Source organism: Parambassis ranga, chromosome 24 (assembly GCF_900634625.1).
Source record: "Parambassis ranga chromosome 24, fParRan2.1, whole genome shotgun sequence".
In the NCBI taxonomy this organism is placed as follows: domain Eukaryota; kingdom Metazoa; phylum Chordata; class Actinopteri; family Ambassidae; genus Parambassis; species Parambassis ranga.
The window spans coordinates 1323799-1351225 of record NC_041043.1 but is presented as its reverse complement, the minus strand read 5'-3'; the positions used below and the strand labels follow the sequence as shown (position 1 = coordinate 1351225).

At 43.8% G+C, this 27427-nt stretch overlaps 2 protein-coding genes across 10 annotated transcripts in view; one reads left to right on the top strand and one right to left on the bottom strand.

Annotated features, from left to right (window-relative positions):
• The first annotated feature begins 363 nt into the window (after positions 1 to 363).
• esr2a (estrogen receptor 2a) lies at positions 364 to 11451 on the top strand. 3 transcript variants are annotated; one of them, XM_028396672.1, is made up of 9 exons: positions 364 to 533; positions 3811 to 4586; positions 4799 to 4965; positions 5649 to 5765; positions 5857 to 6165; positions 8395 to 8533; positions 9063 to 9196; positions 10054 to 10237; positions 10345 to 11451. In XM_028396672.1, the coding sequence occupies exons 2-9, from the start codon at positions 4195 to 4197 to the stop codon at positions 10571 to 10573; spliced, it is 1671 nt and encodes a 556-aa protein (XP_028252473.1). In that variant the 5' UTR covers positions 364 to 533; positions 3811 to 4194; the 3' UTR covers positions 10574 to 11451. The 3 variants fall into 3 exon arrangements, with proteins under 3 accessions (XP_028252473.1, XP_028252472.1, XP_028252474.1); XM_028396671.1 differs by having other exon boundaries at positions 4772 to 4965; XM_028396673.1 differs by lacking the exon at positions 364 to 533 and having other exon boundaries at positions 4434 to 4586; positions 4803 to 4965.
• A 464-nt stretch (positions 11452 to 11915) lies between these two features.
• syne2a (spectrin repeat containing, nuclear envelope 2a) overlaps positions 11916 to 27427 on the bottom strand; it is a 53468-nt gene continuing 37956 nt past the window's right edge. For 6 of the 7 annotated variants that reach the window (XM_028396662.1, XM_028396663.1, XM_028396666.1 and 3 more), the window contains 27 exons: positions 27103 to 27282; positions 26862 to 26975; positions 26641 to 26789; positions 26354 to 26501; positions 25833 to 25927; positions 25200 to 25431; positions 24928 to 25125; positions 23395 to 23508; positions 22171 to 22326; positions 20326 to 20484; positions 19688 to 19854; positions 17654 to 17816; positions 17253 to 17443; positions 16981 to 17131; positions 16707 to 16889; positions 16017 to 16154; positions 15619 to 15810; positions 15251 to 15536; positions 15114 to 15170; positions 14470 to 14597; positions 14264 to 14390; positions 13986 to 14176; positions 13724 to 13900; positions 13500 to 13628; positions 13091 to 13282; positions 12931 to 13007; positions 11916 to 12816 (listed from right to left, as the gene is read on the bottom strand). In XM_028396662.1, coding sequence (XP_028252463.1) covers positions 12609 to 12816; positions 12931 to 13007; positions 13091 to 13282; positions 13500 to 13628; positions 13724 to 13900; positions 13986 to 14176; positions 14264 to 14390; positions 14470 to 14597; positions 15114 to 15170; positions 15251 to 15536; positions 15619 to 15810; positions 16017 to 16154; positions 16707 to 16889; positions 16981 to 17131; positions 17253 to 17443; positions 17654 to 17816; positions 19688 to 19854; positions 20326 to 20484; positions 22171 to 22326; positions 23395 to 23508; positions 24928 to 25125; positions 25200 to 25431; positions 25833 to 25927; positions 26354 to 26501; positions 26641 to 26789; positions 26862 to 26975; positions 27103 to 27282 — 4302 coding nt within the window. In that variant the 3' untranslated portion in view covers positions 11916 to 12608. The remainder of the gene's footprint in view (positions 12817 to 12930; positions 13008 to 13090; positions 13283 to 13499; positions 13629 to 13723; positions 13901 to 13985; positions 14177 to 14263; positions 14391 to 14469; positions 14598 to 15113; positions 15171 to 15250; positions 15537 to 15618; positions 15811 to 16016; positions 16155 to 16706; positions 16890 to 16980; positions 17132 to 17252; positions 17444 to 17653; positions 17817 to 19687; positions 19855 to 20325; positions 20485 to 22170; positions 22327 to 23394; positions 23509 to 24927; positions 25126 to 25199; positions 25432 to 25832; positions 25928 to 26353; positions 26502 to 26640; positions 26790 to 26861; positions 26976 to 27102; positions 27283 to 27427) is intronic. The other variant, XM_028396665.1, reaches the window with a different exon arrangement.

The following is a 27427-nucleotide window of genomic DNA, read 5'->3' as shown; positions in this document are numbered from 1 at the left end:
TTAATTTAAAGACGATATTCATTACACAATTAATCTGCTAATTGTTCTGTTGACTAATTTTTCCTTGTAAAATATTGGTTGGTTGTAAAAGTTGTAAAATGTATTTTTAAACGTCCTAATATTATTTATTACTGTAATATAAAGGTAATTTGTGAACATCTAAATAGCTAATTTAAATTGAATTCATTTTAATTTTAATTATTTGATAATTAGAGAGCAACAAAAATATGTTTTTTCTTTCTCTGTGTACTAGAGGCATAAAATCTCAAACTCGGGTTTTGTCATCGCCTGATGAGAAGGGGTTTTATTTTGAAGGCGCTGGCCGGAAGTGGCGCTCCTCGCTCTCACATGTTGTCACGGATTGTCTGAGCAGCGGTTCATAAAATCGGCGTCTTCTGCCAGCGTAGTTCGAGTGTGAGTGAACTTGCTTGTTGTTCGGACTTTCTTCGGCCAATGTCATTTTACACTTTTACCGACACACAGGACGCCGCGACGGGACGGACCGACAACTTTCTGTGCAGCTCGAGTAACAGGTAGGAACATTAACATGTTTACAAATAAGGCGCTGAAGCAGGCGGCACTGCGGGGGCGAATTTATTAATGCAGGTCAGATATCACGTAGAAGGCCTGAAACGTGGATGCGCACATACCTGCGGCTTAAAGAAATCACCAAACACACTGTGAATGTTTTATTGAGACTTTATTACAAGAGGCCGATTATATCGATCATTTATTAACCCCAGCAGTTTTTTATTTTTTTGAATCAGCCTTTGGAAAGATTGTAGAAAGTCTGTGTGTAATGATGTTTTTAAATCAGGGGTTTAAAGTTAAACATGTCAAGCGTGAACACTGGAGCACTTTAACAAGCTTTTATCAGTGTAAACAAGCAGCTGTTCTGATGGCTCACAGCTCAGTTTCCTTTACCAGCTGATTGTTGATCACTCATTGATAAGATTAGTGGGAGAGGACGAGATTCTGGGTACCACTGCACACTTCCTGCGTGTTACATCCACTGCAAATCAGATGTATTCTTAGTTTTTGTGGTTTCATCTGCATGAATATTCTCTGTCAGACATTTAAAAATCCGAGTCTGTAGGACAATAACAACAGGGAACTGGAGACAATTCAAGTTTTATTTTATCACATTGGATGAAGTCCTTTCCTCAGGGTCACTTTTCAGTAATATCTGCTCATGATAACTTCCATTTAAAAGTTTTGAAATTTCCACATTTTTAGCTGCTTTCTTTAGAAACATCTCTCTCACTGTTGTGTTGAAGTTACATTGCATCAGTGTCACGGAGCTGGCTTATTGATGGTTACAATACCAAAGTCAAACGGATGCAGAGAGCAGGTTAGCAGCAAGTGTCAGCAGTTCTATCCAGACCTCATCATCCCCCCCGCTCATACTCCCTTTACTGTATATAGTAAGGAACGGCCTCTCCGGTTCATATCCGTTTCCGCCTGACTTTAAGGAGGCAGAGAGCTGTTGGGATGGGAAAATGACCTGGCCTTGAGCTTTTGTGTGCAGTGAATATTGGCCTGGAGCGGATTTGACTTTATTTGGCTTTAATCTTTTCTTTGGAATGATTTTGGGCAGAAATATGTGACATGATTTAATGTTTATATAGAGATCCAATGAAAAAAAATTAACAGGTACATAACCTGAAAGTTTTTATATCAATTAATATATAATCAACCTAAAAAGTTTGAAATCTGTTCTTTGTACCGCCTCCATAAGGCCGCCGTGCTCTTGCCACACACAGCAGATGGTTGCATTTTAAAATTAAGTTGTGCAAGCAGATATTCATGGCGGCAGGATATGCAGCACAGGGAGGCTTTCTCCCACAAAGCGCTGCCAGCTTCTGGAGAGTGACAGTGAGGAGGTCTGAAGGCAAGGTCAACACTTCAAAAGCTTCCCCACATCTGCTTGTACCTCCTTACAATTACTTTTCTACTCTTAAAGTGACTCATGTGTCTTAGGAGTAAGATCTTATACGACACACAGTCAAGGTCACTGAAAACTTTATTGTTAGCATAATATTGATATTAGATATTTTTAAAGTGTTTTTAGTCTAGTAAAAACAGATGAGCTGGCAAACAGTGTAATTAAACATCAAACTCACAGAAGATAGAAATAAGGCTGTTTTCCTCCTGCCAGCACACACTCTGTATCATGAGCCAAAGGCTGATCATTTATCACAGCAGACATCTTCAAGAAGCACAAATGTTCAGCAGACTGTGCTCTTGCTGCTCATGGTGGCTGAAGGCTAATGGGTCAGAATCCACTGATGGTAAAGGACACCAATGCTGTTTGCACCCAAGTGAGAATGATTGACATTCCTATGACACCTGAACATCAGTGGCCAACGTTGCTGTCTACAACCAGGTGTAAATAATGCTCAACATCCACATGTCAGTGATGAACCAGGCTAGTTACACCCAGCTGAGAATAGTCAATAATGCCGTTTACACACTTGTGTCAATAGTCCACCAGATCTCCTAAATTCACAGTATTTGGACTCAGATGTTAACAGCCAGCATTGCTATTTACACCCTAGTGTCAGTAGCCATTTATGCTATTTGCACCCAAAGGTCAGGTGCCCACACTGCCATGGCACCAAGTTGTGATTGTTCAACAATGCAAACAGTGTTAGTTACACCCAGGTGTCAGCAGTTGATGTTATCATTTACAACTAGTTGCATGTCTAAGTACACTATGAGACACAATAATGTGGACAACCAGCAACCACATGTGTTTCCTCACATTTTCAGGACATTTCCCACTGGTTTGTCTAAAAATGTCAGAATATAATGATTGATAATTTTATAGACAATTACTAAACTAAAACTGAAAAGAAAACATGCAGAAAGCTAAATGTATTCATACTGTTTATTTAATGTGGTCACATAGTGGATGTGATGGTCAATGTGAGGTCATTTGTTTGACCCCCCCATAGTCCACTCCATACCGTATTCACCATGCTGTAATGATTTTTGGATTGTCGGTCATGTTTTTGCTTATTACTGTACGTTGGAATTTGGGTGTCATTAATTAACTGGAGGCTGCTGCTAAAGAAAATGATGTTGAGTGTTCGTACTGTAGGAGTGTTTATACACCAATAAGAGAAATATTAGCAGGCACATTTTACAATTTGATATCACGAACAAATGAAAATTAATTTCAACACTTTATTCAGAATAATTATCCTGTAAACGTTGCACCTTTGTGGGTTTAATGACTGCCAATTTGTTTTTATGCTTGCACTACAAAACTCCAGGTTTTTCTATGGATTATTGAGTTTAGCTGGCCCGCCAAAGCCAAGCTTCTCTTAGCTATTTGGCAAGATTATTGGAGCTTTTTTTTCTTTTGGATAAGTAATGACTTACAGAAGTAGCCTTGATGCCAGAAAGGTAGAAAGACTGTGTACCCACTTTCTCTGAAGACTGAATCCTGCCACCTGGGAATGATTAACTCTGTTGGATTTGTTGTATCAGATGTCGTAAGAGCAAACTAACATACCCTTAGACTGCGCTGGAGCTGATGCGTGTGTGTGCTCACTGTATTTATTGATCTACCAGCTGCTCTTGTCTACAGGACACCATCAATCGTAATCGAGCTGCACATTACAGAGGAGAAATAGACATTCTGATGTTGTTCTTTAACTTGATTTACTTTTTTAGACTCAAACAGTGTAAGGTGACCTGTATCCCTGGCTCTCCATCACATCTCCATACTTTACCTTATCATACTAAGTTTGTATTACGTATTATATACTAATTTAAACTGTGCTTTTCTCTTTGTGCTCCAAGTGGACACGTGTCTGACTGTGGATCATGTGAGACTCATGGCTGGACTGAGACGGAGCTCCCTGCTCTGGTTTGAACAGACTTCTTCCTGCTGTTTCTTTTCTTCTGGACTCTTCTTCTTTAGAATCTGCCCTAACACTGACATGTCAGACTGAGCAGGGTTGTTTAGTTTTACACATCTATCAGTCCTTAGAAATGATTATGTGAGCCCATGAGTAACCTTCAGCTCCGCTGGCCTGTGGAGGTACATCTGCTGTTTGTTGGTGCCGCTCTTATCTCAGGGATCCAGTAGCTGCAGCGCTCACAGATATGAAATAATAGTGGACCTGTGGACAATATGTGATTTAAGCTCCCCTGTAACTGTACAGCTACAACTTACTTGTTGCAATGGCCGCTGCCTCATCTCCAGAGAAGCACCCACCCCTCCTGCAGCTTCAGGAGGTGGACTCCAGTCGAGTTGGCGGTTGCGTCCTCTCCCCGATCCTCACCTCCACCTCCTCCCCCGTTGTGCCCCTTGAAACCACCCAGCCCATCTGCATCCCCTCCCCGTACACGGAGCTCGGTCACGACTTCACTACCCTGCCTTTCTACGGCCCGTCCATCTTCAGCTATGCTGGTCCCAGCATCTCAGACTGTCCCTCTGTTCACCAGTCCATAAGTGCCTCTTTATTTTGGCCCAACCACGGACACGTGGGGCCAACCATCCCTCTGCATCACTCCCAGTCCCGACCTCAGCACGGCAAGCCCATCCAGAGTCCATGGGACAGTGTCTTCACCAGGTAGGCTTGACTCTGGATGCTGTGCTATTAAATTACTTTAAATTTGGCATTATGTAAAGTAGTATGCTTCATTATGTACATGTGATTTTATTATCTGTGATGTCATAATTTCTTAATTTGTAGTACATTTAATGAACTGTTACTGAGGGCAGATTGCTTGTCCCATATGTTTCGGTCTTCGGAAGAAATGATGACTCAAACCTATCTGTTAGCAAGAGTGTGAGGAGGCCTTCCCAAGACAACGAAGAGGGTGTGGTGTCGTCCGGAGGAAAGGCAGACCTTCACTACTGCGCTGTGTGTCATGACTGTGCTTCAGGATACCACTATGGGGTCTGGTCCTGTGAAGGGTGTAAGGCCTTTTTCAAGAGGAGCCTCCAAGGTGAGGCACAAAAACATATGGGATGTTCAGGTGGGCTGTGGAAAGACAGGGAGTTCACTGTGATGTGTTCACTGACTCACCACCCTTATGTAAGGCTGTAGGAGGTAACAGTTCTGAGTAAATACATTTGAAAAACAAAATTGTATCATCCGGTTCATTATCTACATATTTAACTGGGCAAAAATAAACATTTGTACAGACATTCACGGTCCCCAGAGGATCCATTGTTCTAATGGCCACTGTGTTTTCAAAATCTACTGATAAAAATAAAAACCAAAGTTTGCAGGTGCTTGTGGTCCACAGAAGATTAATACCACTGAGTTGTGGTGATTTTTCCCCCCCCTGCCTTTGAGATTTACTGAATAAATTCTGTATTGACATTCATAGTCTTGCACTTGATCACCATAGCTTTCAACACTCCCACATCCAACAACAGTTGTAATAAATCCATATTTATGAGCTCTTACACAAATACAATCTCAATTGCTGATGACATTTACCTACAAGTTTGGAGTTGTCTGACATTTACTAGGCAGGATAGCAAAGATGTAATATAGTAATTAAATATTTGTGGCACATTCACAACATTGGTTCAGTCAGACTGTGTCTGTTTGGTTTCCACTGCTGTCCTGCAGCCTTTGATATCATAGAATCTTCATACTCTTCCTCCTCCGTTGTTTCAGGGCACAGTGACTACATCTGCCCCGCAACCAATCAATGCACTATAGATAAGAACCGCCGCAAGAGCTGCCAGGCCTGTCGTCTTCGCAGATGCTATGAAGTTGGCATGACCAAATGTGGTTGGTCTCATTTTATTTAGTTCTTCTCACAGATTGCAGATTGGAGGTCTCCATCCGTCATATGCTACTGCTCATTATTTTTCCCTCTCAGGTATCCGCAAAGAGCGCGGGAACTACAGGAATCCGCAGACACGCCGCGGGACCCGTCTGTCCCTGCAGGGCAGAATGAACAGACCCAAGGTGTTAACTGGACCAGAGGAGGGTTCGTTAAACGAGCCCCACCCGCCTGCACTGACTCCAGAGCAGCTGATCGAGAGAATAATGGAGGCAGAGCCGCCAGAGATCTACCTCATGAAGGACATGAAGAAGCCGCTGACGGAAGCGAAAGTCATGATGTCACTCACCAACCTGGCCGATAAGGAGCTGGTGCACATGATCAACTGGGCCAAGAAGATACCAGGTTAGTGTGGCAGGGTCTAGTTATGTCTTTATATGCAACCATCAGAACACAGAAAGGCTACCTGTCAATCACTAAAGCTTTACAGCAAACAAAGCGATAAGCTAAGCTAAGATATTAATTCTAATCTAGAATAATCAGCCAGCAGCCCCGCCTTTTTCACAGACATGAGAGCAAAGTCTGTGATTTTAAATGCCTTCTTATTGCCTCTGTTTATGACATTCCTGCAGATCATTTGCATTCACAGAGAGATGATGGAGTTAATGACTTCTGACTACACACAGAAATCGCGGACCCTTCTCATAGAACATGTTTAACTCTCAATGTGAACGGATTTTTTTGTGTGTGAATTTAATGCTGACATTATGAAAGTCAAAAATAATTCTGGGATTACTGAAATAATCAGAAATGAACTAAAAAAACACAGACATTATATAAATGTGTATTTTCCAGATTGAGTGTGGACTTTGTGGTGCTTAATTAGTGTCAAGTGTGTAGTACTGAGAGTACTTTGCTTCCCTACAGTAAAGGGCTACAGGAAACTATTCTTAAGAAGGCACAGAGCCAACTTCTAAATCAAAGAATAAGACCGATCCATTTCACTATCGATACCCTTAAACTGAAGGCACAAAACTATTGTAAGTCCCTCACAGCCTCTCTAGCAAAGGAGATCATGGAGGAGGTCTCGAAACTGGTAGAGAGGGTACAGTTGGTACAACACAAGAAAAGACAGATGTGCAAATTCCAGAGACTCAAGTCTGATTACCTCTCTTAAACGGAAAACACTAACTTGGCATAGAGACAATAGGAAGACTCCACTTCTGAAACCTTTTAAAGAACTCAGTCAGAAAGGCCTCAACTTTGCAGTAACACCTGTTACTACCAGTGGTTGACCTCTTCACTGCCACAGTAGACAAAGGCAGAGTAGACAAAGGCAGATGCAGTGGTGGTATCTCCAAGTCATTGGATCTCCTCAATGACACAAACACCTACAAGTCACTTAAGATGGACTGGCCAACTGGAAAAACAACAAGTGATTAACAGGAAGCTGTACTACCAGCTTTATCCAGGAGAGGCCACTCTGTGTATCTATGGACTCCCTAAGATACACAAAGATGAAGTTCCTCCCCAACTCTATTTCCTGTCTCCCTCCCAGGACTGATAATTTCAAACAGATTAAAATGGACAGAGATGACAAAATGGTCTCATATGATGCAACTTCTCTCTTCACATGCATCCCCTCACTACAGCAACAGGGAGCTTGAGAGAGAACAGCTGGCCTAGGACAACACACTCACAGACAGAACTCTCTTAACCCCAGACATATGTGATCTGCTAGACATCTGCTTAAACACCACGTACCTTAGGTATAACGGCAAATTCTACAGACAAAAACATGGCCTGTATCCAACACTACCCAAACTGGGCCCTGGTGAAAGCTGGCAAAAGGAAAGAACAGCAGACAGCCCAACCCAAACAGGACCAGTCACACTAGAAAAACATTGTCATCCCACACATAAGGAGGAGAGCCACCTCCTCAGGACAGGACTCAGCAGTTCACCTACACCTCAAAGAGAGTGGTCATTCCTTTGAGGATAATAATGTCCAAATTCTAGACAGGGAGGACAGATGGTTTGAAAGAGGAGTCAAAGAAGCCATCTGTGTGAAATTGGTAAAACCCTCTCTGAACAGAGGAGGGCTGAGGCCTCAGCTCTCACCTGTATATAACTCTGTCCCTTCATCCATTCCTAGCAGGCTTCACTCCTATTCAAACCCTAACAGTGGTCCATTAAATAGTACTGCACATGGCCCAGACACAGTTTTTGCTTGTTAACTGACCATTACCCAACTATAGGGATCTTAGTCATCAGAATCAGAATCAGAATCAGAAATACTTTATTGATCCCAGGGGGGAATTGCTTTCATTCCAGATGCTCCATGTATACTCAAAAAAGACAGGTTAGAAATATAAATATGGTAAAGTAGTAAGCGTAAAATAAAAATAAAACCTAATAAATTCTAAACATTAATAAACATTCAAGTCAAATCCTGGCAAATTAGAGTTCCTGCAAGATCCACCCACAGAGGTCCTAAGCACCAAAAAACAATCAAACTAAAAAACAGTCCAGTTGCCTCGATTTAAACTCTTGGACAGAACATGACCTACACAGTATGAAAATGTAGTTGTTACTTGCTGTAAAAGTAAAACATACGATGGTGTCTGTCCCTCAGGGTTTGTGGAGCTCGGCCTCCTGGACCAGGTGCACCTGTTGGAGTGCTGCTGGCTGGAGGTGCTGATGATGGGATTGATGTGGAGGTCAGTGGACCATCCAGGGAAACTCATCTTTTCCCCCGACCTCAGCCTAAGCAGGTACCACCACAAAAAACCCACGTCTCCATTTCAATAATGCGATTACTGTGAAAATAAAGCAAGTTGACACATGTTTTGTACAGTTTCTCTAAACATAACATTTTATGCACAAAAACATATTATAAAAATAAGAGCAAATGGATGCATTCAGACAAGTTATTAGTTTTGATGAAAACGCATCAAAACTAATAACGCTTAGCTTTGTGTCCATTTCCTATGAAGTTACACGAAGCACTGAAATCAGGCCATCAGATGTTCAGTGCAAGGCCTTGCTGCACTCTAACTCTGATCTATCTGGTAATAAATAACACAGATGTTCCTTTATGTTTCTGATTTATTGTCATCTTGTCCTGCACGGTTCACAGGATTGTTGGATCTTTCGCTCTGCATGCAAATTTTTCAGTCAACCTTAACTCATCTGTTGCAAGACCAACTATGAATACATCTCATTTCTGCCAAGTTTGATGAGCGAATGTCTGCGAGGTGCTCATGAGAAATATGTGCTGCTGTCTGTGTCTTTCTATGGTAGAGAAGAGGGGAGCTGTGTGCAGGGCTTCGTGGAGATCTTTGATATGCTGATCGCTGCCACATCCCGCGTGAGAGAGCTCAAGCTGCAGAGGGAGGAGTACGTCTGCCTCAAGGCCATGATCCTCCTTAACTCCAGTGAGTGAGCATGTCTGTGTGTGGACAAAATGCTTGTAAGAACATCTTCATGTGTGCTTTATTGACGTCGCAGCATGCGGTCCTGTGAGCCTGCACGCTGAGTATGTAACATGTGAAAGAACACCGTGGCTCTGCTGAATGATTGGAGCAGCAGCACCTGTCTGAAGATGAACAGGGTCAGGGCCTCTGGTTCAGTTTGTGCATTTGATTTCCTCCACATGTGCAATCACACAGGGCTCCTATTGCGGCACTCACTTCAAGTAAGAGCTGTTTAACCTGTAAAAACATTCATATATGAGCATGTTTTTTCCTGTGGTCTGCAGGCCTTTTTATTCATCTAGTTTATTTTGTTTACATTTTACATTGAACTGCATAGATCTGATGCTGGTTGTACAGAGAAAGTAGTTTCCTGTGTCATCCTGAGGGATCCATAAAACTAAACTACTCGTCTGTAGAAATTTTCAGATGATGACCTTTTTGTCATCATCATCTGAAAGTGTGCACTTACCCATGATTACAGGTGGTTGTGCCTGCACACTCCCCGCTGTATTTGCTGGAGAAAATAGTTCCAACAAGGTGTGTGGTAATGATGTCCGAGACATTCTTAGAGGATACAGACCAATCTTATTTCTGAACAAGTGGAAACGTTTAATCAAAGTTGTATCTGTTGTCACTGACTTTCCATGCTGTGCTCATCTGACCTCAGGCTTTCATGTTCTTCACACATTTTAGCATTCTTTGTAATCCTCATTAACGGGTACCTGTACCAGGCTCCATCAGCTAAATGTACAAACTTGACACTGCGGCAGGAAGACGTACATTTGTTATGCACTGAACAGTTTCCTGTGTGTTGTCAGACATGTGCCTCAGCTCCTCGGAGGGCAGTGAGGAGCTGCAGAGTCGCTCCAAGCTGCTGCGTCTCCTGGACGCTGTGACGGACGCTCTGGTGTGGGCCATTGCCAAAACTGGCCTGACTTTCCGCCAGCAGTACACCCGCCTCGCCCACCTGCTCATGCTGCTCTCACACATCCGCCATGTCAGGTAACGGGACCCCATACAACATCATTAATGCTTGCACACTGGATAAAATATTAATTTGTGTTTTTTCTTGAAGCACTTTTAAGTGATTTTTCTTTTCAAACATCCAGTAACAAAGGCATGGATCATCTCCACTGCATGAAAATGAAGAACATGGTGCCTTTGTACGACCTGCTGCTGGAGATGCTAGATGCCCACATCATGCACAGCTCCCGCCTGCCTCGTCGCCGGTCCACTGATCAGCCGGAGGTTCCTGCTCAGCCGCCAAGCTTTAGCAGCGGGCCCTCAAATACCTGGACTCCAAGCAGCGCTGGAGCCGGAGATGACCCGCAGTATTAGCCAAATGCAACGACTATTCACTGATTTGCATAAAACTAGTGGACAGGACTGATGAGGTGCTTTTACAGGAACAGTGACAGCTGGACTCTCTGATCATTCGCTGCAGAAGCTTTGACACACTGTGTACTATTTCTGGTGAACTGTCAGAGCCACCGTATAACACAAAGCCACAGTGGGACAGGAACAGGGACCCGACCAGCACCTGCTCACTGTCGGTCAAAGCTGTGAAACATGTGGCCTTCACTTACAGTAACACTCACCAACATGCTGACCAACCCAGTTTTTTAATGGCTATGCTGGTACATTTGTGTTAATGATGTCTGAAGAAAACACCAAGCTCTGTGGCAGTAACTGTGAAATGAACCTCCTTTCCTCTGCCACCCCATTATTCTCCTCCTCCACCTCCCTTCTTTCTCCTCTTCCATTTGCCTCCCTCTTCTGTACTTCCTCCTCTCCTCGACCTCCCTCCCTGTCCTCTTTCTTCCCTTTCCCTCTACGCCACACTGCCTTGTTCCTCCCACCGACCCCTCTTCCTCTACTTCCCTCTCTCTTCCTCCCCCATTTGAGACGGTCAACCACTAACTGAAGCTTCACACCACCCCACTCACCTTTACTGTCACTTGTTTCCTGTGAAGACTAACCACTGTTGCTCTTAACATGATAAACTGCCACATTTGCACCTGAAAAGAAAAAAGACTATTTTTGTACTTTAGAACTAGCTACAGTAGATATCGCAGCTTCGACAATCGGACACTGCAAGATTTATGGTTGTTCACCAAATACAGGCCTTATGTCTGCTTTCACCATGCAACAAGCTGTATCTACACCGTGTACTCCATGTTCCTGAAAAGAATGTCAATCTGTGCTCATTGCTGGGAGAGACTTTTAATAATGAATGTGTTAACCTCACTCTGGTTTACACAAACATATTGTACAGCTACCGTCAATGAATGCATTATGATTTAGAAATGACATTAAAAGAAAAACATACATTTGGGGAAATGAAGCGCCTGTCGCTGCACCTGCAGTGAATTTGATTTATGAGCTTGAAGTTAGATGTGTATATTTTTAGGAGAAATTAAACAAAGAATTCAGTTAGGAGAAACATTGTTTTACTGTCATAAAATCAGGATCATAAATAATAATTATATTAATACATTCTGTACACAAACATTCTGAATCTAGTGTTTTGACAGTGCAGCCTGTTTACAGTCTACAAAAATATCAGTACAAAACTTTTTGTTGGCCTTTTAGACAGTACATTCAAATGTAAGGTTTTGTTGTAAAAATGAACTGTTTCAGTCTGACACAATGAAATGTTAACTCAGCCTAATATAAACATACAGAGCTCACTGTGTGTGTGTTTTTAAAAGAAGCCTGCTTTTTATCTCCACTGACATACCAGCATCCAACTATACTCCAACTCTACCTCTGATTTTGGGACATTTGAACTGTTGTACGTGTCATTTTTGTGCTTCTTCTCACTGCAGAGCTATGAGTGTAGGTGACAGTGCACCTAAGCTGCATGAAGACTCAATGGGAGGTGGATGTACATGCTGATTTGGGAGCAGCACTGGTGGTCAAAACATAAAAATGTAGAATGAGTCTGTCAAACCTTTGTGGCTGCTCTGACCCACAGCTTAAGGTGTTTCACATGACCGAGCTGCAGTGAGAGCACAGAGGATATAACATGACAAAGCAGAACTCAGTATAAAGCTCTCTGATGAGCTTGGTGCATGTCAGCAGTTCTTAAATTTGGCACTTTAGACAAAGGGGGACAAAATTCAAGGTGCAGTGTTAAAAAGGCATTGTGTAATTGTGTGTAGTTAGTGCAGCCGCAGTACGTAGTAGAGCGTTAGTGTGAACCAGGGTGGAATGCAGCACTGCAGTAATTCAAATCTTGAGTGATATATAAAATCCTGAATGAACGGCAGCTAAATGAGTGTTTTATTTTTTTAGCATTAACATCAGATCGATAATAGTTTAAATATAATTTAAAATTTAAAAACAATGACATCTATTTGTAAGTTTGTGATTAGGTGGGCGGTGGACCGTTGGTGTAGCGTAGCATGGGGTAGAAGGACCTGGCGAAGTTGTTGGTCACGGAGCAGCTGGTGTCGCTTTCTGACATGGGAATCAGACAGGGGAGGAGCAGGAGGAGCAGCAGCAGGAGCTGCAGGGGGAAGGCAGCACGCAGCACCCGGTAGAAGAAGGATCGAGGTGGAGAGGACTCCCTGCTCTCTCTGCACAACACCATGATAATGTGAATTACAAGAAGATCAAATACAGATGTGGCACAATACACAGTCTTCACTGCATCTGTATTATTAATAATGAGGACTTCCTGATATGCGTACCTTTTAGCGGAGGGCTGTTTCACTGATGTCTCTGCAGAGGCACTTTGTTCTTGGACAGCTGCTGCACATTCATAATCCTAAATTAAAGAAAGAATTGTTACTTTATTTTTTAGTTTTACTAATAAAAACAAGGTCACCATCTTGTCTAAATGATTTTTACCAGACGCTGCTGCAGGCTGCCGAGGTCCTGCTCCACCTGCCTCAGGAGCAGCTTCAGCTTGCTTCCCGTCACGTGCAGCTTCTCCTTGGCCTCGTCGCTCTCATCTGCCCCTTCTTCAGGCTGGAGCTGAGACCACAAAGCCTGCAGGGAGGCCTGCTGAGCCTGCCTGTCCCACAGCTCCTCCTGCAGGTCCTGAACACCAAACACCACAAACATGGTGATGAGTTCTACATGGTACACCAAACACTGTCACTGTTTTTTATTTTTTTAAATCCTCTGTCATCACTGCTTTTAGAAAGTGTTTTTTTTCTCAGTAGTTTAGTGTTTTTTCATGCAGAATTTTCCTTCTTTTGCTTCAGAGTCTTCCAGATCTATTTTCTGCTAAAGATGCCAGTGACGGTGTGCTTACAGTGAGTGTGTCTCTGTGTTGCTGCAGTGCTCTGATTCCAGTGTCTGGGTGGCTGACGTCCACAGCGTAGCGCCTGCTCTCTGCGTGAGCCAGCCACAGCAGCAGAGAGTGAAGGCTTTCATGGAACTCCTATATGGAGAAGGTTAATGGTCATTTATTGTAATTAAATGAAATCCACCTGTTACATATTAAGTACATAAACTGGTATCATATCTTCTTCTCACCTGGCAGCGTGTCAGCGTCACCCTCAGGCCAGTCTCCCACTGCTGGAGGCCCGTGCAGGCTCTGCTCCAGTCTCTGTTCACGCTCGTCAGCCTCTCCTGAAGCTCCGGAGCTTTCTCAGCATGCAGGTTAACAGACAGCATCACTGACTTGTAGTGAGCAAACTTTTTCTGCATCTCCTACAATGGCAAAACTCAAGAGTATCAGCCAATGTAGAGAACATCTACTGAACCATCAGTCTGTTAAATTCTGTCTTAATTTGACCTTTAGTTCTTTGGCGCTGGCCTCCATGTCCTCAATGCTGGTTGCTGGGTCAGACTGCTGGAGATGGTTAAGCTCTGGGATGGCACTTTCTAACCAGGAAGTGATGTCATCCAGATCAGACAGCTCCTGAGGGCCTTCCTGCAGACTGTGCCTGGACTGAGCCTGGAGCAGCTCCCAGCGTTCAATCACACCTGGAGGTACACATTGAACGTCACTCAGAAACACTGACATACATTTATCATCACAGGGAAATGCTGCAGATCTGTTTGCACTCTCACCTGACTGCTTGTCTGAAGCACTCAGTCCTGTCAGACCAAACTCCTCCGGCTGCTCCTCGTCATCCAGGATCAGTGAGACTCTCTTAATGTCCTCGATGCTGCCGCTGCACTGAGACATGAGGCGCAGCTGGATACACCGCAGACACACAAGTCAGTACTGGAGGCTGGAGCAGTGCATGAAAGCTCTACTACTGCTGTGCACTTACATAGCCCTGCTTCAGTGGGGTGCTGGTGAGGGTGGCTGGAGCTTGAGCGTGACCATCTGTGTCGTGCTGAGTCTCTGTGTCTGGTGGTGGCCGCCATCTTGGAGAATCTCGTACAGACTTGTTTGAAACTAGGACACAAACAGAAACAAGTCTTCCATGAGCACCTTCATACAAGTGATTAAAGCCTCTGAGGGAACTCAGGAATCAGAGTAATGATGTCACCAAAGCACCATTTATTAACCAAAAAAAAGTCCTGCAGCATTTCACATGTCTAAGCACAGGGTTATAACCAGGCAGCTGCTTAGGCAGCTGCAGTACCACTGTAGACCTCTTAGACTCACTAGCACAGCAACTATTTACTGTAGGTCCCCCTCACTTGTTGACATGACGTGTGGTTGTAGGTTTGAAAATTGACTTGTTCCTTTTTTTTTGTATTTTTAGCTTGCTTATTGATTAACTTCCTTCTAGCCCTTTGTGCTCCCCCTTTAAAAAGTGTGCAGCTACAGGAAACAGTGTCAGAGCTGCAGTGACAGCACGGCAAGCAATTAAACACAAGTGAGACATGAGCTGATGGAAGATATTCTCTGAAACAGTAGAGCTGAGAGGATTTAATATACAGAAGGCGAAGATGTTCTTTGGATTACCCAGTGAGCAGTCTGGGGCCTCCATTAATTCATCCTGGCTTTCAGTCAACTCCACCTCTGGGAGGAGAGAGGGCTCTGTTGGTCTCAGGTTTATAACCAGGCTCGTTTTAATGCTGTGACATACACTGTGAGTGTACCTGCACTGAAGTAAGTTCCCTCTTCTTCATGTTCTTCCTCATCCTCATCATCATCCTCATGTGACGACGATCCTCCAACGTCACCGGTGTGATCCCACTCTAGAGGCAGGGAGTCCACGCTGACCGGTGTCTCCCGCCCTGAGCGCTCCAGAGGAGAGGCAAGCAGGTGGGTGGGCGTGGCGGGGAGGCTTCCCTGGCTCCGCCCCAGCCATTTCCGCCCAATCAGCTCCAAGCTCGACTCTAAGGAAAAGGTGGTACGAGAGAGCTCTGGTTCTTCTTCGACCATCTAAGACAAAGACATAACAGCTAAGTGTGAGTAATGCACGTGGAGAAGAATGAATGTACAGTAATCTGCCCTGTGTGCTCACCGGGGGCTGGCTAAGGCGCTGATGGAAGCGGACCAGTCTGCTGAACACCTCCTGGCAGTAGGAGTGCAGTTCCTCCAGCTCGTCCTCGATCAGAGCTGCATCCTGAGGCGAGCTCTTCTGGATGAGGCCCTCTCCAAACACGATCAGAGCGTCTATGCGCTCAGTGTTCACTGTGATCTCCTTCTGGAAACTCTGCAGGACAGGAAGTCAGAAATGTCAAGTAGAAACCCTAACGAACCCTAACAAATGACTGCTCATATCATCTAGTTTTCAAAATCTGACCAAGATTTTTTTTGTATTAAAAAAATACCAGATTTATTGATTATCAGCCAGTGTGAACACAAGCATTTTTTTCACATGACCGCTCAGAACAATAATAAGGTCTGTGCGTGTCTCACGTTGAGCTGCTGTATCTTGTGATGGACATCGCTTTCTGAAAAGTGTTCCACGTTGGTGAGCTGCAGGTCGAGCTCGGTCAGCCACACCAGCATGCTCTCCCTGGTGCCTTCAAAGTCCTCCCTCTGACTGGTAAAATACTGTGGAAAAACATAGGGGTAGGACTGGTGGGAGTAGGTAGACAGCTGACACCAGTAACAACTTTGGTTTGCCAACAGCAAACACACAATGAGACATTACCAGAGCATGATTATAGGCAGTTAGCATGCTGACCACCCCAAGGCTAACAAGTTGATTTGTAAGATTACAACTTTGACAAAGACTGAAATATTATGGATTACTTGATTGATAACATGCTGACTGTGAAATGTCTGATTTTTATTTTGTAAAATTGTAAATTGTTGTTACAATCTGTGAAAATAGGACCTTTTTCATTCCTTAGTTTTTATATAGACTTTGAAAGCATTCCTGACAGTTGCTAAGAAACACTTTAACTCTAATTAGAAAACATCACAGTGAGTGATTTTTACAGCTTTCAAGCAATCCTTTACTCTGCAGGACATCAACAAAATTACAGGCGGACTAATTTTCTGATTAGCAAAGATGTGACAAAGAAAAAAAACACACTTTACTTGAAATTAATACTCTATATTTGCACCCCCCTCCCTGCTCTGCTGTGTATCCCATCCTACCTTGAGCCTGCGGAGGATGGCGGCCACTCTGCGGTGCAGGGTGTCCCAGCGCCGGTTGCCTGAGTGGATCATGGCTTTGAGCTGGCTGGCTCTGTCTGTGCGGTTCTCCCTGGCCAGGCGCCGATACTGGTTGTTGACCAGCTCGAGCTGCGTCAACCGCTCATGAACCTGCCTCTGGAAACCCTGAAAAAAGGGGGACAGGGAAGATTTTTCTTCTGCTCAGAATGTCAAAATTAGCTGAGATGATTGGCTTCGAGCCAGAATAACAACTGACCTCAAACTTCTTGAGCTCCTCTTTGGCGATAGTATAAAGGATGTCAGCAGAGTTAGGGTTGGCAGCAGTTCGCTCAGCCATTGTTAGCCAATCCTCAAACCGGGAGTAGTCATTTAAGAACTTGCACCAGAGTCTATATGTCTCCTCAATCCTGAAAAGAGACATCACTGTGGGTTACAGTGGAATTCAGTACATCTGAAGCGTCCAATAGAAGTGCTTATTCAAGACCCGAAGACCCACAAAGTGATGTCAAAGTGTCTTTGAGCTCTTACCGGAGCCTCCTGTCCAGAGCCATGGCACAGATGGTCCTCCAGCGCTGGTCCAGGCTACGGCTGGTTTCCTGCAGGGAGTCGCTCTCTGTGTCAGTGCCGCCTGCAGCATCTTCGTCACGCAGCAGAACGTCGCACAGGCTGAGCACCGATGCTACACCCTCCGTATGCTGCTCGATGTCCCTCTGCAGCTCCTGGACAGACATCAGGACAGGCATCACCTCAGTCCATACCATACACCTCATATATTAAACATCGGTCACTCAGCCACAGGCACTGCGTGAGACCACCACTCCCAAAATGAGACAAAAGGACAGCTGTGAATTATTAATGAAAACCACACACAGAGAGGGAGAATCCAACATAGCGTACACTGCTGTGAAGTTGTGTGTTTGTGAGTGTACCTGCTGCTCAGCCAGCCTCTTCTGGATCTCCTGTTCATGACATACGCTGTAGGTGATGGGTCTGGACAGCTCGGCCTCGATGCGAGACAGCCACGAGCGCAGGTTACTCATGTTCTTATCCAGCTGCTGCACCGTCACCAGAGTCTCCTTCAGCTTCTTCACCCTGAACACACACACACACACTGTTTTATTACACTTCAGATAGTATGTGCACACATTCAGTAAGAAAAATACATTTCATTTGTGTAGTAGTGAGTAACAGCAGATTAAAAGGTAGAAAAAGAAAGAAGGTAAACTCTAAAAAGACAAAAAGCAACAGAAAGAGGAGAAGCAAACAAGAAAAGAAAGGCAGAATATAAAGAAGAGAAGAGAAAGAAAGAGAAAAAAGTCTTGCTATTCACTAAACTACAGCCCTCTCAGGTATCTTTCACTAGACCTTCAAAAAATTACCATGGCAATGGACCCCTTCATGAACACACGCGCACAGCGCCACTCTGACTGGTGTCATAGCAACGTAAAGGACAATAAAAGCTCTCTTCTGAGACTAAAAAGCCTGAAGTGTGCCCCATTTGGGAGTTTGAGTTAATTTCCCCCATTTGATCCTTCCTCTGCTGTCGAGGTCCAGCCGAGCCTGTCAGCGCTGAGAAGGAGACGCTCTGCGGCCAAACAACACACACTAAAAACAGCAAAGAGTGGAAGTGTCAGGCTGCAGAGAGCAGTAAAGGGTCCCGACAGGTGCTGGACATCCAGCCCATTGCAGGCGAAGTGAGACTGAGTTTACATGAGATTATGGCTAAATGATAATCTGGAGTTCTCAAATGTACATCCTTGTAATGGAGACAGAGTACAGTGAGTATAAATGCGGTGCAGAGAAGCCTGCAAATGACCGGGATGGCTGTTATCTCCACAGTCTCCATCTCCCTTTCACCGCCTCTCCACCTCTGACAGGCTAACAAAGGCCGGCAGCTTCACGCCGAGGCCAAACAAAGACACAACACCCAGTCAGGGGTGCCTGCTCAGGAAAAAAGGAGAGAGCCAAGCAGAAAAGAAGGAAGGATATATACGGAGGTAACAAAGTGCTGAGGACCACAGGAGGGATCAGACTTAACTCCTTTCTGAAATTTAGTCCCCTCATTCTACGTATTCAGCACTTTAAATTTGAGTTTAAATTACTTTTTCTGCATCGTTATTTGTTATTTTTGAAGATCTTCCAGATGGAAAAATATGGGTTTTTTTTCAGTTTAAAAAACAAATTTCATCTTGAACAAGGTCTGTTGTGCTAACATAGGCCCAGCTTTCCAACTCAATTATCCTTATTAGTCATCATTAGTCATTAGTCATCAGCATGCTTTTATGAAAAGTGGAAAATGTGGTGAGCCTGAGCCACCATCAACAAGCAGGGAGCTGATTCTCCATCCATCCATCTTCAGACTGCCTATCCAGGGCCGGGCTATGCAGGGGCAGCTGTCTAAGCAGGGAGCTGATTTTGCCTCATCAAAAATATTAACTCATGAACGCCACTCCAACTACAATTTGTGGATTCCATAGAGTCGAGTGATTAATACATACCGACATACCCCCCCACCCCACACACCCCCAACCATCCTGTTTGTATCATCCCACTGACAGACTACAAACTGGGAGGGGTTGTCAGTATGGACATGGGGACATATGGTACTGTCTGAGCTTTTTTCTGAGTGGGGGTAGGCTGGGTGTGGGGGATTGGGAGTTAAGAGATATGTTCTATCTTCCACAGGACTGTCCATCTGTCAGAGTTTACCATCGCAGGGGCTTAACCTCCACAGCCTGTACATTAGAGGGCCTGTACTCCTGACAGCTGCAGAGCATAGCCAGCACAACAGCAGGTGGATGGGTACCCAGAAGAGCTGCTGTTTAGTTACAGCCAGTTAAAAGCCTTCAGTACCTAATTATGCTTTTTACTGCAGAGTAGCTTCATGGTGAAAGGAGGGGAGGGTAATTAACCTGAGCCACCTCAACCACACACACACACATTTCCTCATCTGTGCCCCTCACCTGGCTTCGATGTGGTGGAAGAGGTTGTGCCAGCGCTGGTTGACCTCCTGCAGCGATCCACGGACCTGGCTCTGCTTGGCCTCGTCACTGGCTAACAGCAGCTGCTCTCCCAGCTGCTTCAGGTGACTCTTATTCTCACTGAACAGGTTGATTTCCTCCATGCAGTCCTGCGGAAACACCACAGAGGGTGATGGCGCTTTTCAAAGAAACGCAAATAGATCTCTTCTGTCTAAATATCTAATTATCTGCATGTTTTGTTTTATGTTCAAATTTGTGTGCAATCTTTGACTGCCCTCATCATTAGGAACTATTATCAAGTGTGTCTAATTTATCTCATGTCATCAAACAGCTGAAAACAACGGTCACTGAAACATTTGATCCAGTTATCACCCTGTTGACTTAATGGGCACACTTAGTGCAGACACCGGCTGCTCTCAGCCACTGAAAGAACCACTGTTGTGTATGAACAAAGGCCATGCAGCCAGCCAGTTCCAGACCACCACCATCTGTTATAATGCATGCAGCTCATGTATGGATTTTAATCATAATGGCTAACAGAGCGCTCTTAGTGGCCTGATTCTTCGTTATTTTTGGGTTTAATTAGAGACGGATTATCTGATTTCACTGTGTCCTCGTACCTTCTTCAGTTTCTCCACCATTTCCTCAATGCTCAGATCTCCGCTGTGGCACACTTTGTTTTCCATCTGAGTCAGCCAATCACAGAACTCCTTGTTCTTGTCATTGAAGATGGTCCAGGCGTTGAGGCGGTCTGCGATTTCTTGCCTGTGCAACGAGACCTGGGGAGAGGCAAGAGTGGCGTTTAGTGTCTGTAGACATCACTGCAGACCTGATGACATCTTGGGTAAGAGACATATAATCAGCATAAAGTTCTCAAGGTATCAAGAGCCTCTCATTTATCCAGGTCATGTCATGTCCAAGAGTCTTGGCTTAAAATGAACACAGAGCCATTAATACTTCATTTTAAATCAAACCTAAAGTCCTGGCTAAGCTGCAGTTCTTATTCTTACTTAGATATTGTCATCATTGTTATAGAAGAGATCAAATACTATCAAACTGACATTCTACAGTGGGAGCATTTCATCTATCAGAATCTATAATCTGAATTTAGAAAAAAAATCCCCAAGAGACTATTTGATCAAATTAACAAGGCCCACTTTCCAAATGACAGCTTAATGCCATGAAAACACCCTGTTACACAGCTGAGGAGGGGCCTGATGGTCTTTTTCCAGGCTAAAGGGCTTAGTGTGCCAACAGGGCATGTTTAAAGCAGCTATATTTCACTATCCGTGGCATTTATTTTATCTAAATGATCCCTGCTTCTGCTGGGCCTTTTGAGAAAATGAGGGTGCATTGTGAGCCGCGGTCACCCCGTGAGGACTTTGTGCTGCCCCCTGGAACAATAGAGGCTGTCCCCTGAATCCCCTCAGGCCGGCCGAGCCATCTGCTCATCAGGCCCATTCCATCGGCTTCCCCCACCTACAACCTGTTAACTGTGCAAGGGCTCGACACCCCCCCCCCCCCCCCCCCCCAAAAAAAAGGAATGAAAACAATTAATCACCTAAAACAGTTGGTTGTTTTTGAACAACCTGACTTAATATTTTTCAGAAAAATATTTCACATTTTAGCAAAAAAATTTCAAAAAAGTCACATTTTCATGGCTACAGATGTATCATGGACTTATGTGTTTTTTTAATAGAAATTACATTTAATTTGGAGCAAATAATTAGATCACTGAGTCCAGTATTTGCCCAAACGACACATTCCTGGCTGCTTTTGTGAATCCCAGTAACTCCTGCCAAGACAGGAGCAGGTGGAAGCAGCCACTCTAACTGGGGATCCAATTAGCACAAGTACACATTATTCCATAACGTCTAATAAGTGACAGAAAAGTCCAGAGTATGTCATAACCGTTGGTCTCTCAGGAACAAGAGTGTGTTTGTGTTTAAGCCACGAGACTTAACTGTAGGAATTTGAGGCCATGTGTGTGTATAATGTGCAGCTACTTTCAACAATAATGCAGTTACAGAACGAGCACAGGAGCTGATTACAACCTGAAAAAGGAGTATTTCAAAGTATTTGAACAAACTGTGAAGGACTTTACTGAAAGAAGCAGAGAGAGCTCTATCACTAGGAGCAGTTTAGTTAAAATGATGTTAAGATTTGGCACTTTTGCAGTAGAATTATTAATAAATTTGAAGGCACTTTTGGAGGCACTTTGCTGCAGTTTTGATGAGGATAAAAATGCGGTTTTCCCTCCATGAACTTGCAGATGCCGGCTCTTTTCTTAAACAAATGAGTGTGTGTGTGTGCTCAGCTCCAGTGGTGCAGTGGCTTTGTGCTGCTGGTCACCGCTGGTGGCAACTTTTCCCTCCAACTCGCCCGGCACCTGTCCTGTCTACAGCCTCTGGCTTCCTCTGCTGCATCTTTGAATCCTCTCTGTAGGTGTTTGTGTGAGCTCTCACCTTCATACACAGCTCTTCCCATTGACTGTGGAGTTGCTCCAGCTGCTGCTCCAGCAGAGCCGTGTCACTAGCAGCGACATACTGGGACAGGTCTGTCTTCATGGTGGACAGTTCACTTAATCCACCGGCCAAACGCTGCAGAGAGAGTTCAGTCTCCTGCATAACACAAACACACTCCTCAGCACCCAGTCAGGGAGCCATGTACAAGTTGTGTGTACACGCTTCTTGCTCTGAATGTCCAGATTAAAGAGCTGTGGACAGGACAGGGGGAGGGTAGAAGGGGTGGAAAGGGGGAGGGGAGTGAAAGCATGGGGGTATTAAATCAGGGAAAGGGGAGGGTAAACTTGGAGGCGCGCTGGTAGGATGGGGGTAGCTGAGGGGGAGTTGAGGGGTCAGTCAGGTTTTCCTCCCACACACTCATGGGGATGAGTTATCAGTCACTAAAGTTCTCTTATAGCCATATTTAATCTGTGGAAGTATGAAATAAAGGTCCTGATGTGTGATACGTTTTTAGAGGCAGTCTCTGTAGTACTTTGGTCAATCTGTTGTATGCTTTCCTTTGTAACTCCATGCTGATGTAATGAAGCACAGTAAACAAATCTGAAGCCCCACCTCCAAAGTTCCTGTACTTTTAAAAACACTATCCCCCCAAGCAGGGACTTTATTCAACTTAATTTACACTCTGACCCCTGCGGTGGGAACACATTAGGCTTTTTCCACTGAGTGAACATCAACAGGAACAACCTTCTAATCAGCCCTTAAGAGGATCAGCCAAGTTAACAGTGGGACGTAAGATTCTTTATGAGCTGATGGAACAGAAAAGTTAAAACAGATCGACAGAATCATCCCTCTGAAAGATTCCTGGACACCTAATGCAACCACAAAAGCTGCATGAAATGGGCTCATTAGGTTCTGTATTTTAAGCATCAGTTAACCAAAGTATTAAATTTATCCACATCAGTCCCAATCGTCCATTAGTTTGTTTTTCTTCCCCCAAAACTACTTTGACACATACATAGAAAACTAGTAGATAATATAAGCCAAAAGAATATATATATATATATATATATATATATATATATATATATATATATTGTTTATTTTCCTAGTAATTTTCAGGGATTTGGTAAACAGAGAAATTAGTGTAGTCAGCAGGATTTCCAGCTGTGTATTTTCACCTATTCAGACATAGACAGATAAAACAGTCAATGAAATGTACATCACCTGAACAGCTCTTTCCTCCCTGTCAGGGTCCTTTGGTTTTTCAGACAGCTTCAGCTGTAGCTCATCCAGTTCAGTCATGATGTTGGTTACTCCATCCTGACACTGAGACCACATCTGAGCAAGGACACACACAGACCTCAGGAGTGTGAAGGAAGAACTATACTATACTGTATTACATCAGTTAAAACAGGGATAAGTTCAGTGAACATTCCCAGATTATTCTCTTTAACTGTGACTAAATGCTTCATTCATGTTTTATCATACATGGTGACAAATCCATACAAGTTACAGTAGTCTCTCTGTGTGTGTTTCTGTGCCCTGTGTGTGATCTTTGACATGTTGCTCAGAGAGATTTCCCTTTTCCCCGGATGGATCCTGTTCAGCTTAAAGGTTAACACAACTTTCCCTGACCTTTCTGCTCTGCAAAACATTCAGATGGCATAACAAACACTGCTGACAAGGCAGGGGCATCACATTATGTGTGTACATTAGGCATACTCTTAATTTTAATTTTAATGGTATGTGTGGTAGTTTTAGTCAGTGTGGGTGCTACAGTATGACATGAAGTGAAGAAATGATGGGCACAGACAGCAGTACAGTAAGCAGCTGTCTCATAAAAAAGAAATATGCAAAACAGGCTGTAAACATGCTCATTTTTCTACTATGAAGTTGAACTTTTTAACATGTTGTTGTATCACCTCAACAACAAACTGGACTGGACTCACAACACGCACTGTACAGGAAGGGCCAGAGCAGGCTCTACCTGCTGAGGAGACTGTGGTCTTTTGGAGTGAAAGGGGCACTCCTGAAGACTTTTTATGACTCTGTGGGGGCATCGGTCATCATGTACAGTGTGGTCTGCTGGAACAGCAGCATCACTGAGAGGGACAGGAAGAAGCTGAACAGAGTCATCAGGAAGTCCAGCTCTGTCCTGGGCTGCTCTCTGGACTCAGTGCAGGAGGTGGGTGACAGGAGGGTCCTGGCAAAACTGACATCCCTGCTGGACAATGAGTCCCACCCCCTGCAGGACACCCTGTCAGCACTGCAGAGCAGCTTCAGTGGCAGACTGCTCCACCCTCGGTGTGTGAAGGAGAGATACAGAAGGTCTTTCCTTCCTGCTGCTGTCAGACTGTATAATAAACACTTCTGATAGGTGCAGTATTCACACACCACAGTGTGCTTTTATTTACTTTTATTTACTGTTTATTTATTTAGTTTCTGATGCACTATGTACAGTTTATAAACCACTTCTACCTCCACTCACCTGTGCAACAACTGTTAATATGTAAACTGTTTTTTTGATTGAGTCTATTTTATAATGTATATATGTTTTTATTGGTAGTCTATTTTATAATGTATATATCTTTTTCTTAACTTATCCCTTGCTGTCTGTATGCCGTTGCAAAAATGCAATAATAATAAAGGTTTAATAAAGGTATATTAATCTTAATCTTAATCTTAATGTAGGTCTAAGCCTCAAGTGGTCATAAGAGGAACTGCACTTAAACAACATAGTAGACTTATAAGTGTTACCTGGACAGTGTTGTTAACCTGGTGTTTCCTTCTCTGCAGCAGTGAAGTGGTTTGTTCCCAGGCCTCCTCTACAGCCTGAAGGTCTGACTGCAGCTGACTCCGACACTCTGACTCTGTCATGGCGTCACACAGATGCTTTCCTGCCTCCAGTGTCAGGGTGTACACAGGAGAGTGCAAGCCCACAGACTCTTCCACACACTGGAAAAGAGATCAGGTGACACAGCAGTTATGTTGAGCATCACAAATTCACTTTAGATTTGGCACATACTGACCTGGTAACCATCCACGCAGCTCGGTAGCTGTTGCAGCGTATACAGGGAGGGCCCAGTAGGAGGCAGCAATGAGTCAATGTCCCTCAGCAACTTCCACACAAGTTTTGAGCCTTGGTGGTAAACTCTCCACTGCTGCAGCTGTTCCTTCATCAACATCCGGTTCTGGACAACCACACCTATGGTTTTGAACCAGCTCTCCTTCACACAGGCCACCTGCAGCATGACCTTTGACCTGTGCAGCAGTCAGCATATTAAGCTCAGTTTGCAGGCTTCACTAAGACAAAAATATATTTCCTTACATTGTATGATTTGTACAAGTAAAAAAAAAACAAAAAGGCAGTACAACAGTAGACACAGCTCTGTCGTAGAATTTCTACATCAGCAATCAGGAATTTAATGCAGAATTCCAGCAGGAGGAAGAGAAGGAAATTCCCTTTTGGAAAATTCTAAAGGCTTTTCCAGTTTTGCAATGAGAGGCACAGAAAAACAGAGACAGGCTTCAGTTTTGTGGATGGAAACACACACACTGCATTTGTATCTGTGTTATGTGATAACTCCGTTTAGACAGACCAGCAGCAATAATTTCTCTGATTAAAGCATTCTTTATCTGAACATTTCTTCTTCATTGGTTACCTTTTCTCTCCTTTTTCTTTCTCAATGGACTGGACTGCATCACAGAGAAGACCCTGCAGCAGCTGGTGCCCAATGATCATTTCAGCCTGAAGCCTCTGTGGGAGTAGGAACAGAGCACAGTGAGACACAGATGTTGATAATACTGCAGAAAATAAATACATTATGGCTTTAGTGTGTGTTAAAATGGTTTGCTCTTCAAAATAAGACAATGCTCTGACTGGCCAGCATTCACATCATTGCTGTTCTCATTTGTCACTGTTAACCACATACAAGACATCGTCATGGGGTTCATTATGTTTAACTTGACTGAGCTTATCACTTGAAGTACGGTTTACAAAAGGTTTTATGTCAATAACATCCAAAACCATGAGAGCAATAGAAGTCCTGTGAAACACATGTACCACTCAAAGACTCTTTACTGTCAGCACAAGGCCAGAGGGGGTGCACAGAGTAACTTATGTGTCACTAAAATGTGCAAGCTGGAGAACATTTTTTTTATGTATCTGAGAAGTATGTTGTACCTGATGAACAGTCATCATCTGTTGAAGGTTTGAGTAATTTAGAGGTTTTCTGGACACTGAGTCTCGCTCCAGCGTCTCCTGTAAAGATGTCAGGCTCTTCCTTTTCTCTGCAAAGCTCTGAGGACGCTGATGCTCAGCTTCCAACCCTCTGGTAAACACAGTGACATACCATAATGTTTTAAATTAAAACATTCAAAGTGCACATTAGACGACAGCCACATATAAAATCTTAAAAGCATTTCTGTGAGAGTTTGTAATGTAAGAAGAAATGAGCTGAATCATCTCACCTGTTTGTGTCAGAAATGTGAGTCAGGTTTTCGGCCCACTTCCTGGTGAGTGCATGCAGTCTCTTTGTCTCCCTGTTGTCGAGGGTTATGTTCACCTCCCTAATGTCAACCAGTGCTGGGAGCAGACTGATGAGCTCCAAGAGGACATGCTACAAGTACATATTTAAATAATAAGCATAATTTGAGAAAAAAAAATTACGAGATGAAAAAGTCTGACTAACCTTCACAGAGTCTTTGTTGGATTTTCCAGTGTGCAGTTTATGCATGGTGTTCTGTGTCTGCTCATCAAGGGCTTCCAGTTTGGTGTAAAATTGTTTCTGCTGCTCAAAAGCATCCTGAGACAATAAATATAATAACCTGATATAAGTCTCATAAAAACTTTACGAATTCAACATTAAGATACCGAATTGCTGTTTGTGAGTCTAAAACTGTAGTGTGGTGTGGTGGTGTTTGGTTCCTCACCTGCAGACTCTTCTTTTTCCCTGACACCACCTGCTTTAGCAGCAGGAATTCACGTGACAACAGTCTGGTTTCTGATAGGATTAAATCAGCAGCCATTGGTTCCAGTCGACCAATAAGAGGCTTGGATGCTGCCAGCACGTCTCCCACGCCGCTTTGCAGTTCCTCTGCAGCATCCTGCAACTTTGTGTGTGTGTGTTTGAGAAAATACATAAGCATTTTACTGTTTTCCATCATCTTTCAAACTGTTGTCAGCCTGTTTCACAGATACATCATAACCACAGCAGCTAGTTGTTTACTTGGAAACTGGAAATGTTTTCCACAAATG

What these genes read in the sequence shown, in the direction of transcription:
- esr2a (XM_028396671.1), top strand. Translation starts at nt 4,195, where the DNA reads ATGGCCGCTGCCTCATCTCCAGAGAAGCACCCACCCCTCCTGCAGCTT. An exon ending in CTGGGCCAAGAAGATACCAG is followed by an intron (nt 6,166 to 8,394) that starts GTTAGTGTGGCA and finishes TCTGTCCCTCAG; the next exon opens with GGTTTGTGGAGCTCGGCCTC. An exon ending in TCACACATCCGCCATGTCAG is followed by an intron (nt 10,238 to 10,344) that starts GTAACGGGACCC and finishes TCAAACATCCAG; the next exon opens with TAACAAAGGCATGGATCATC.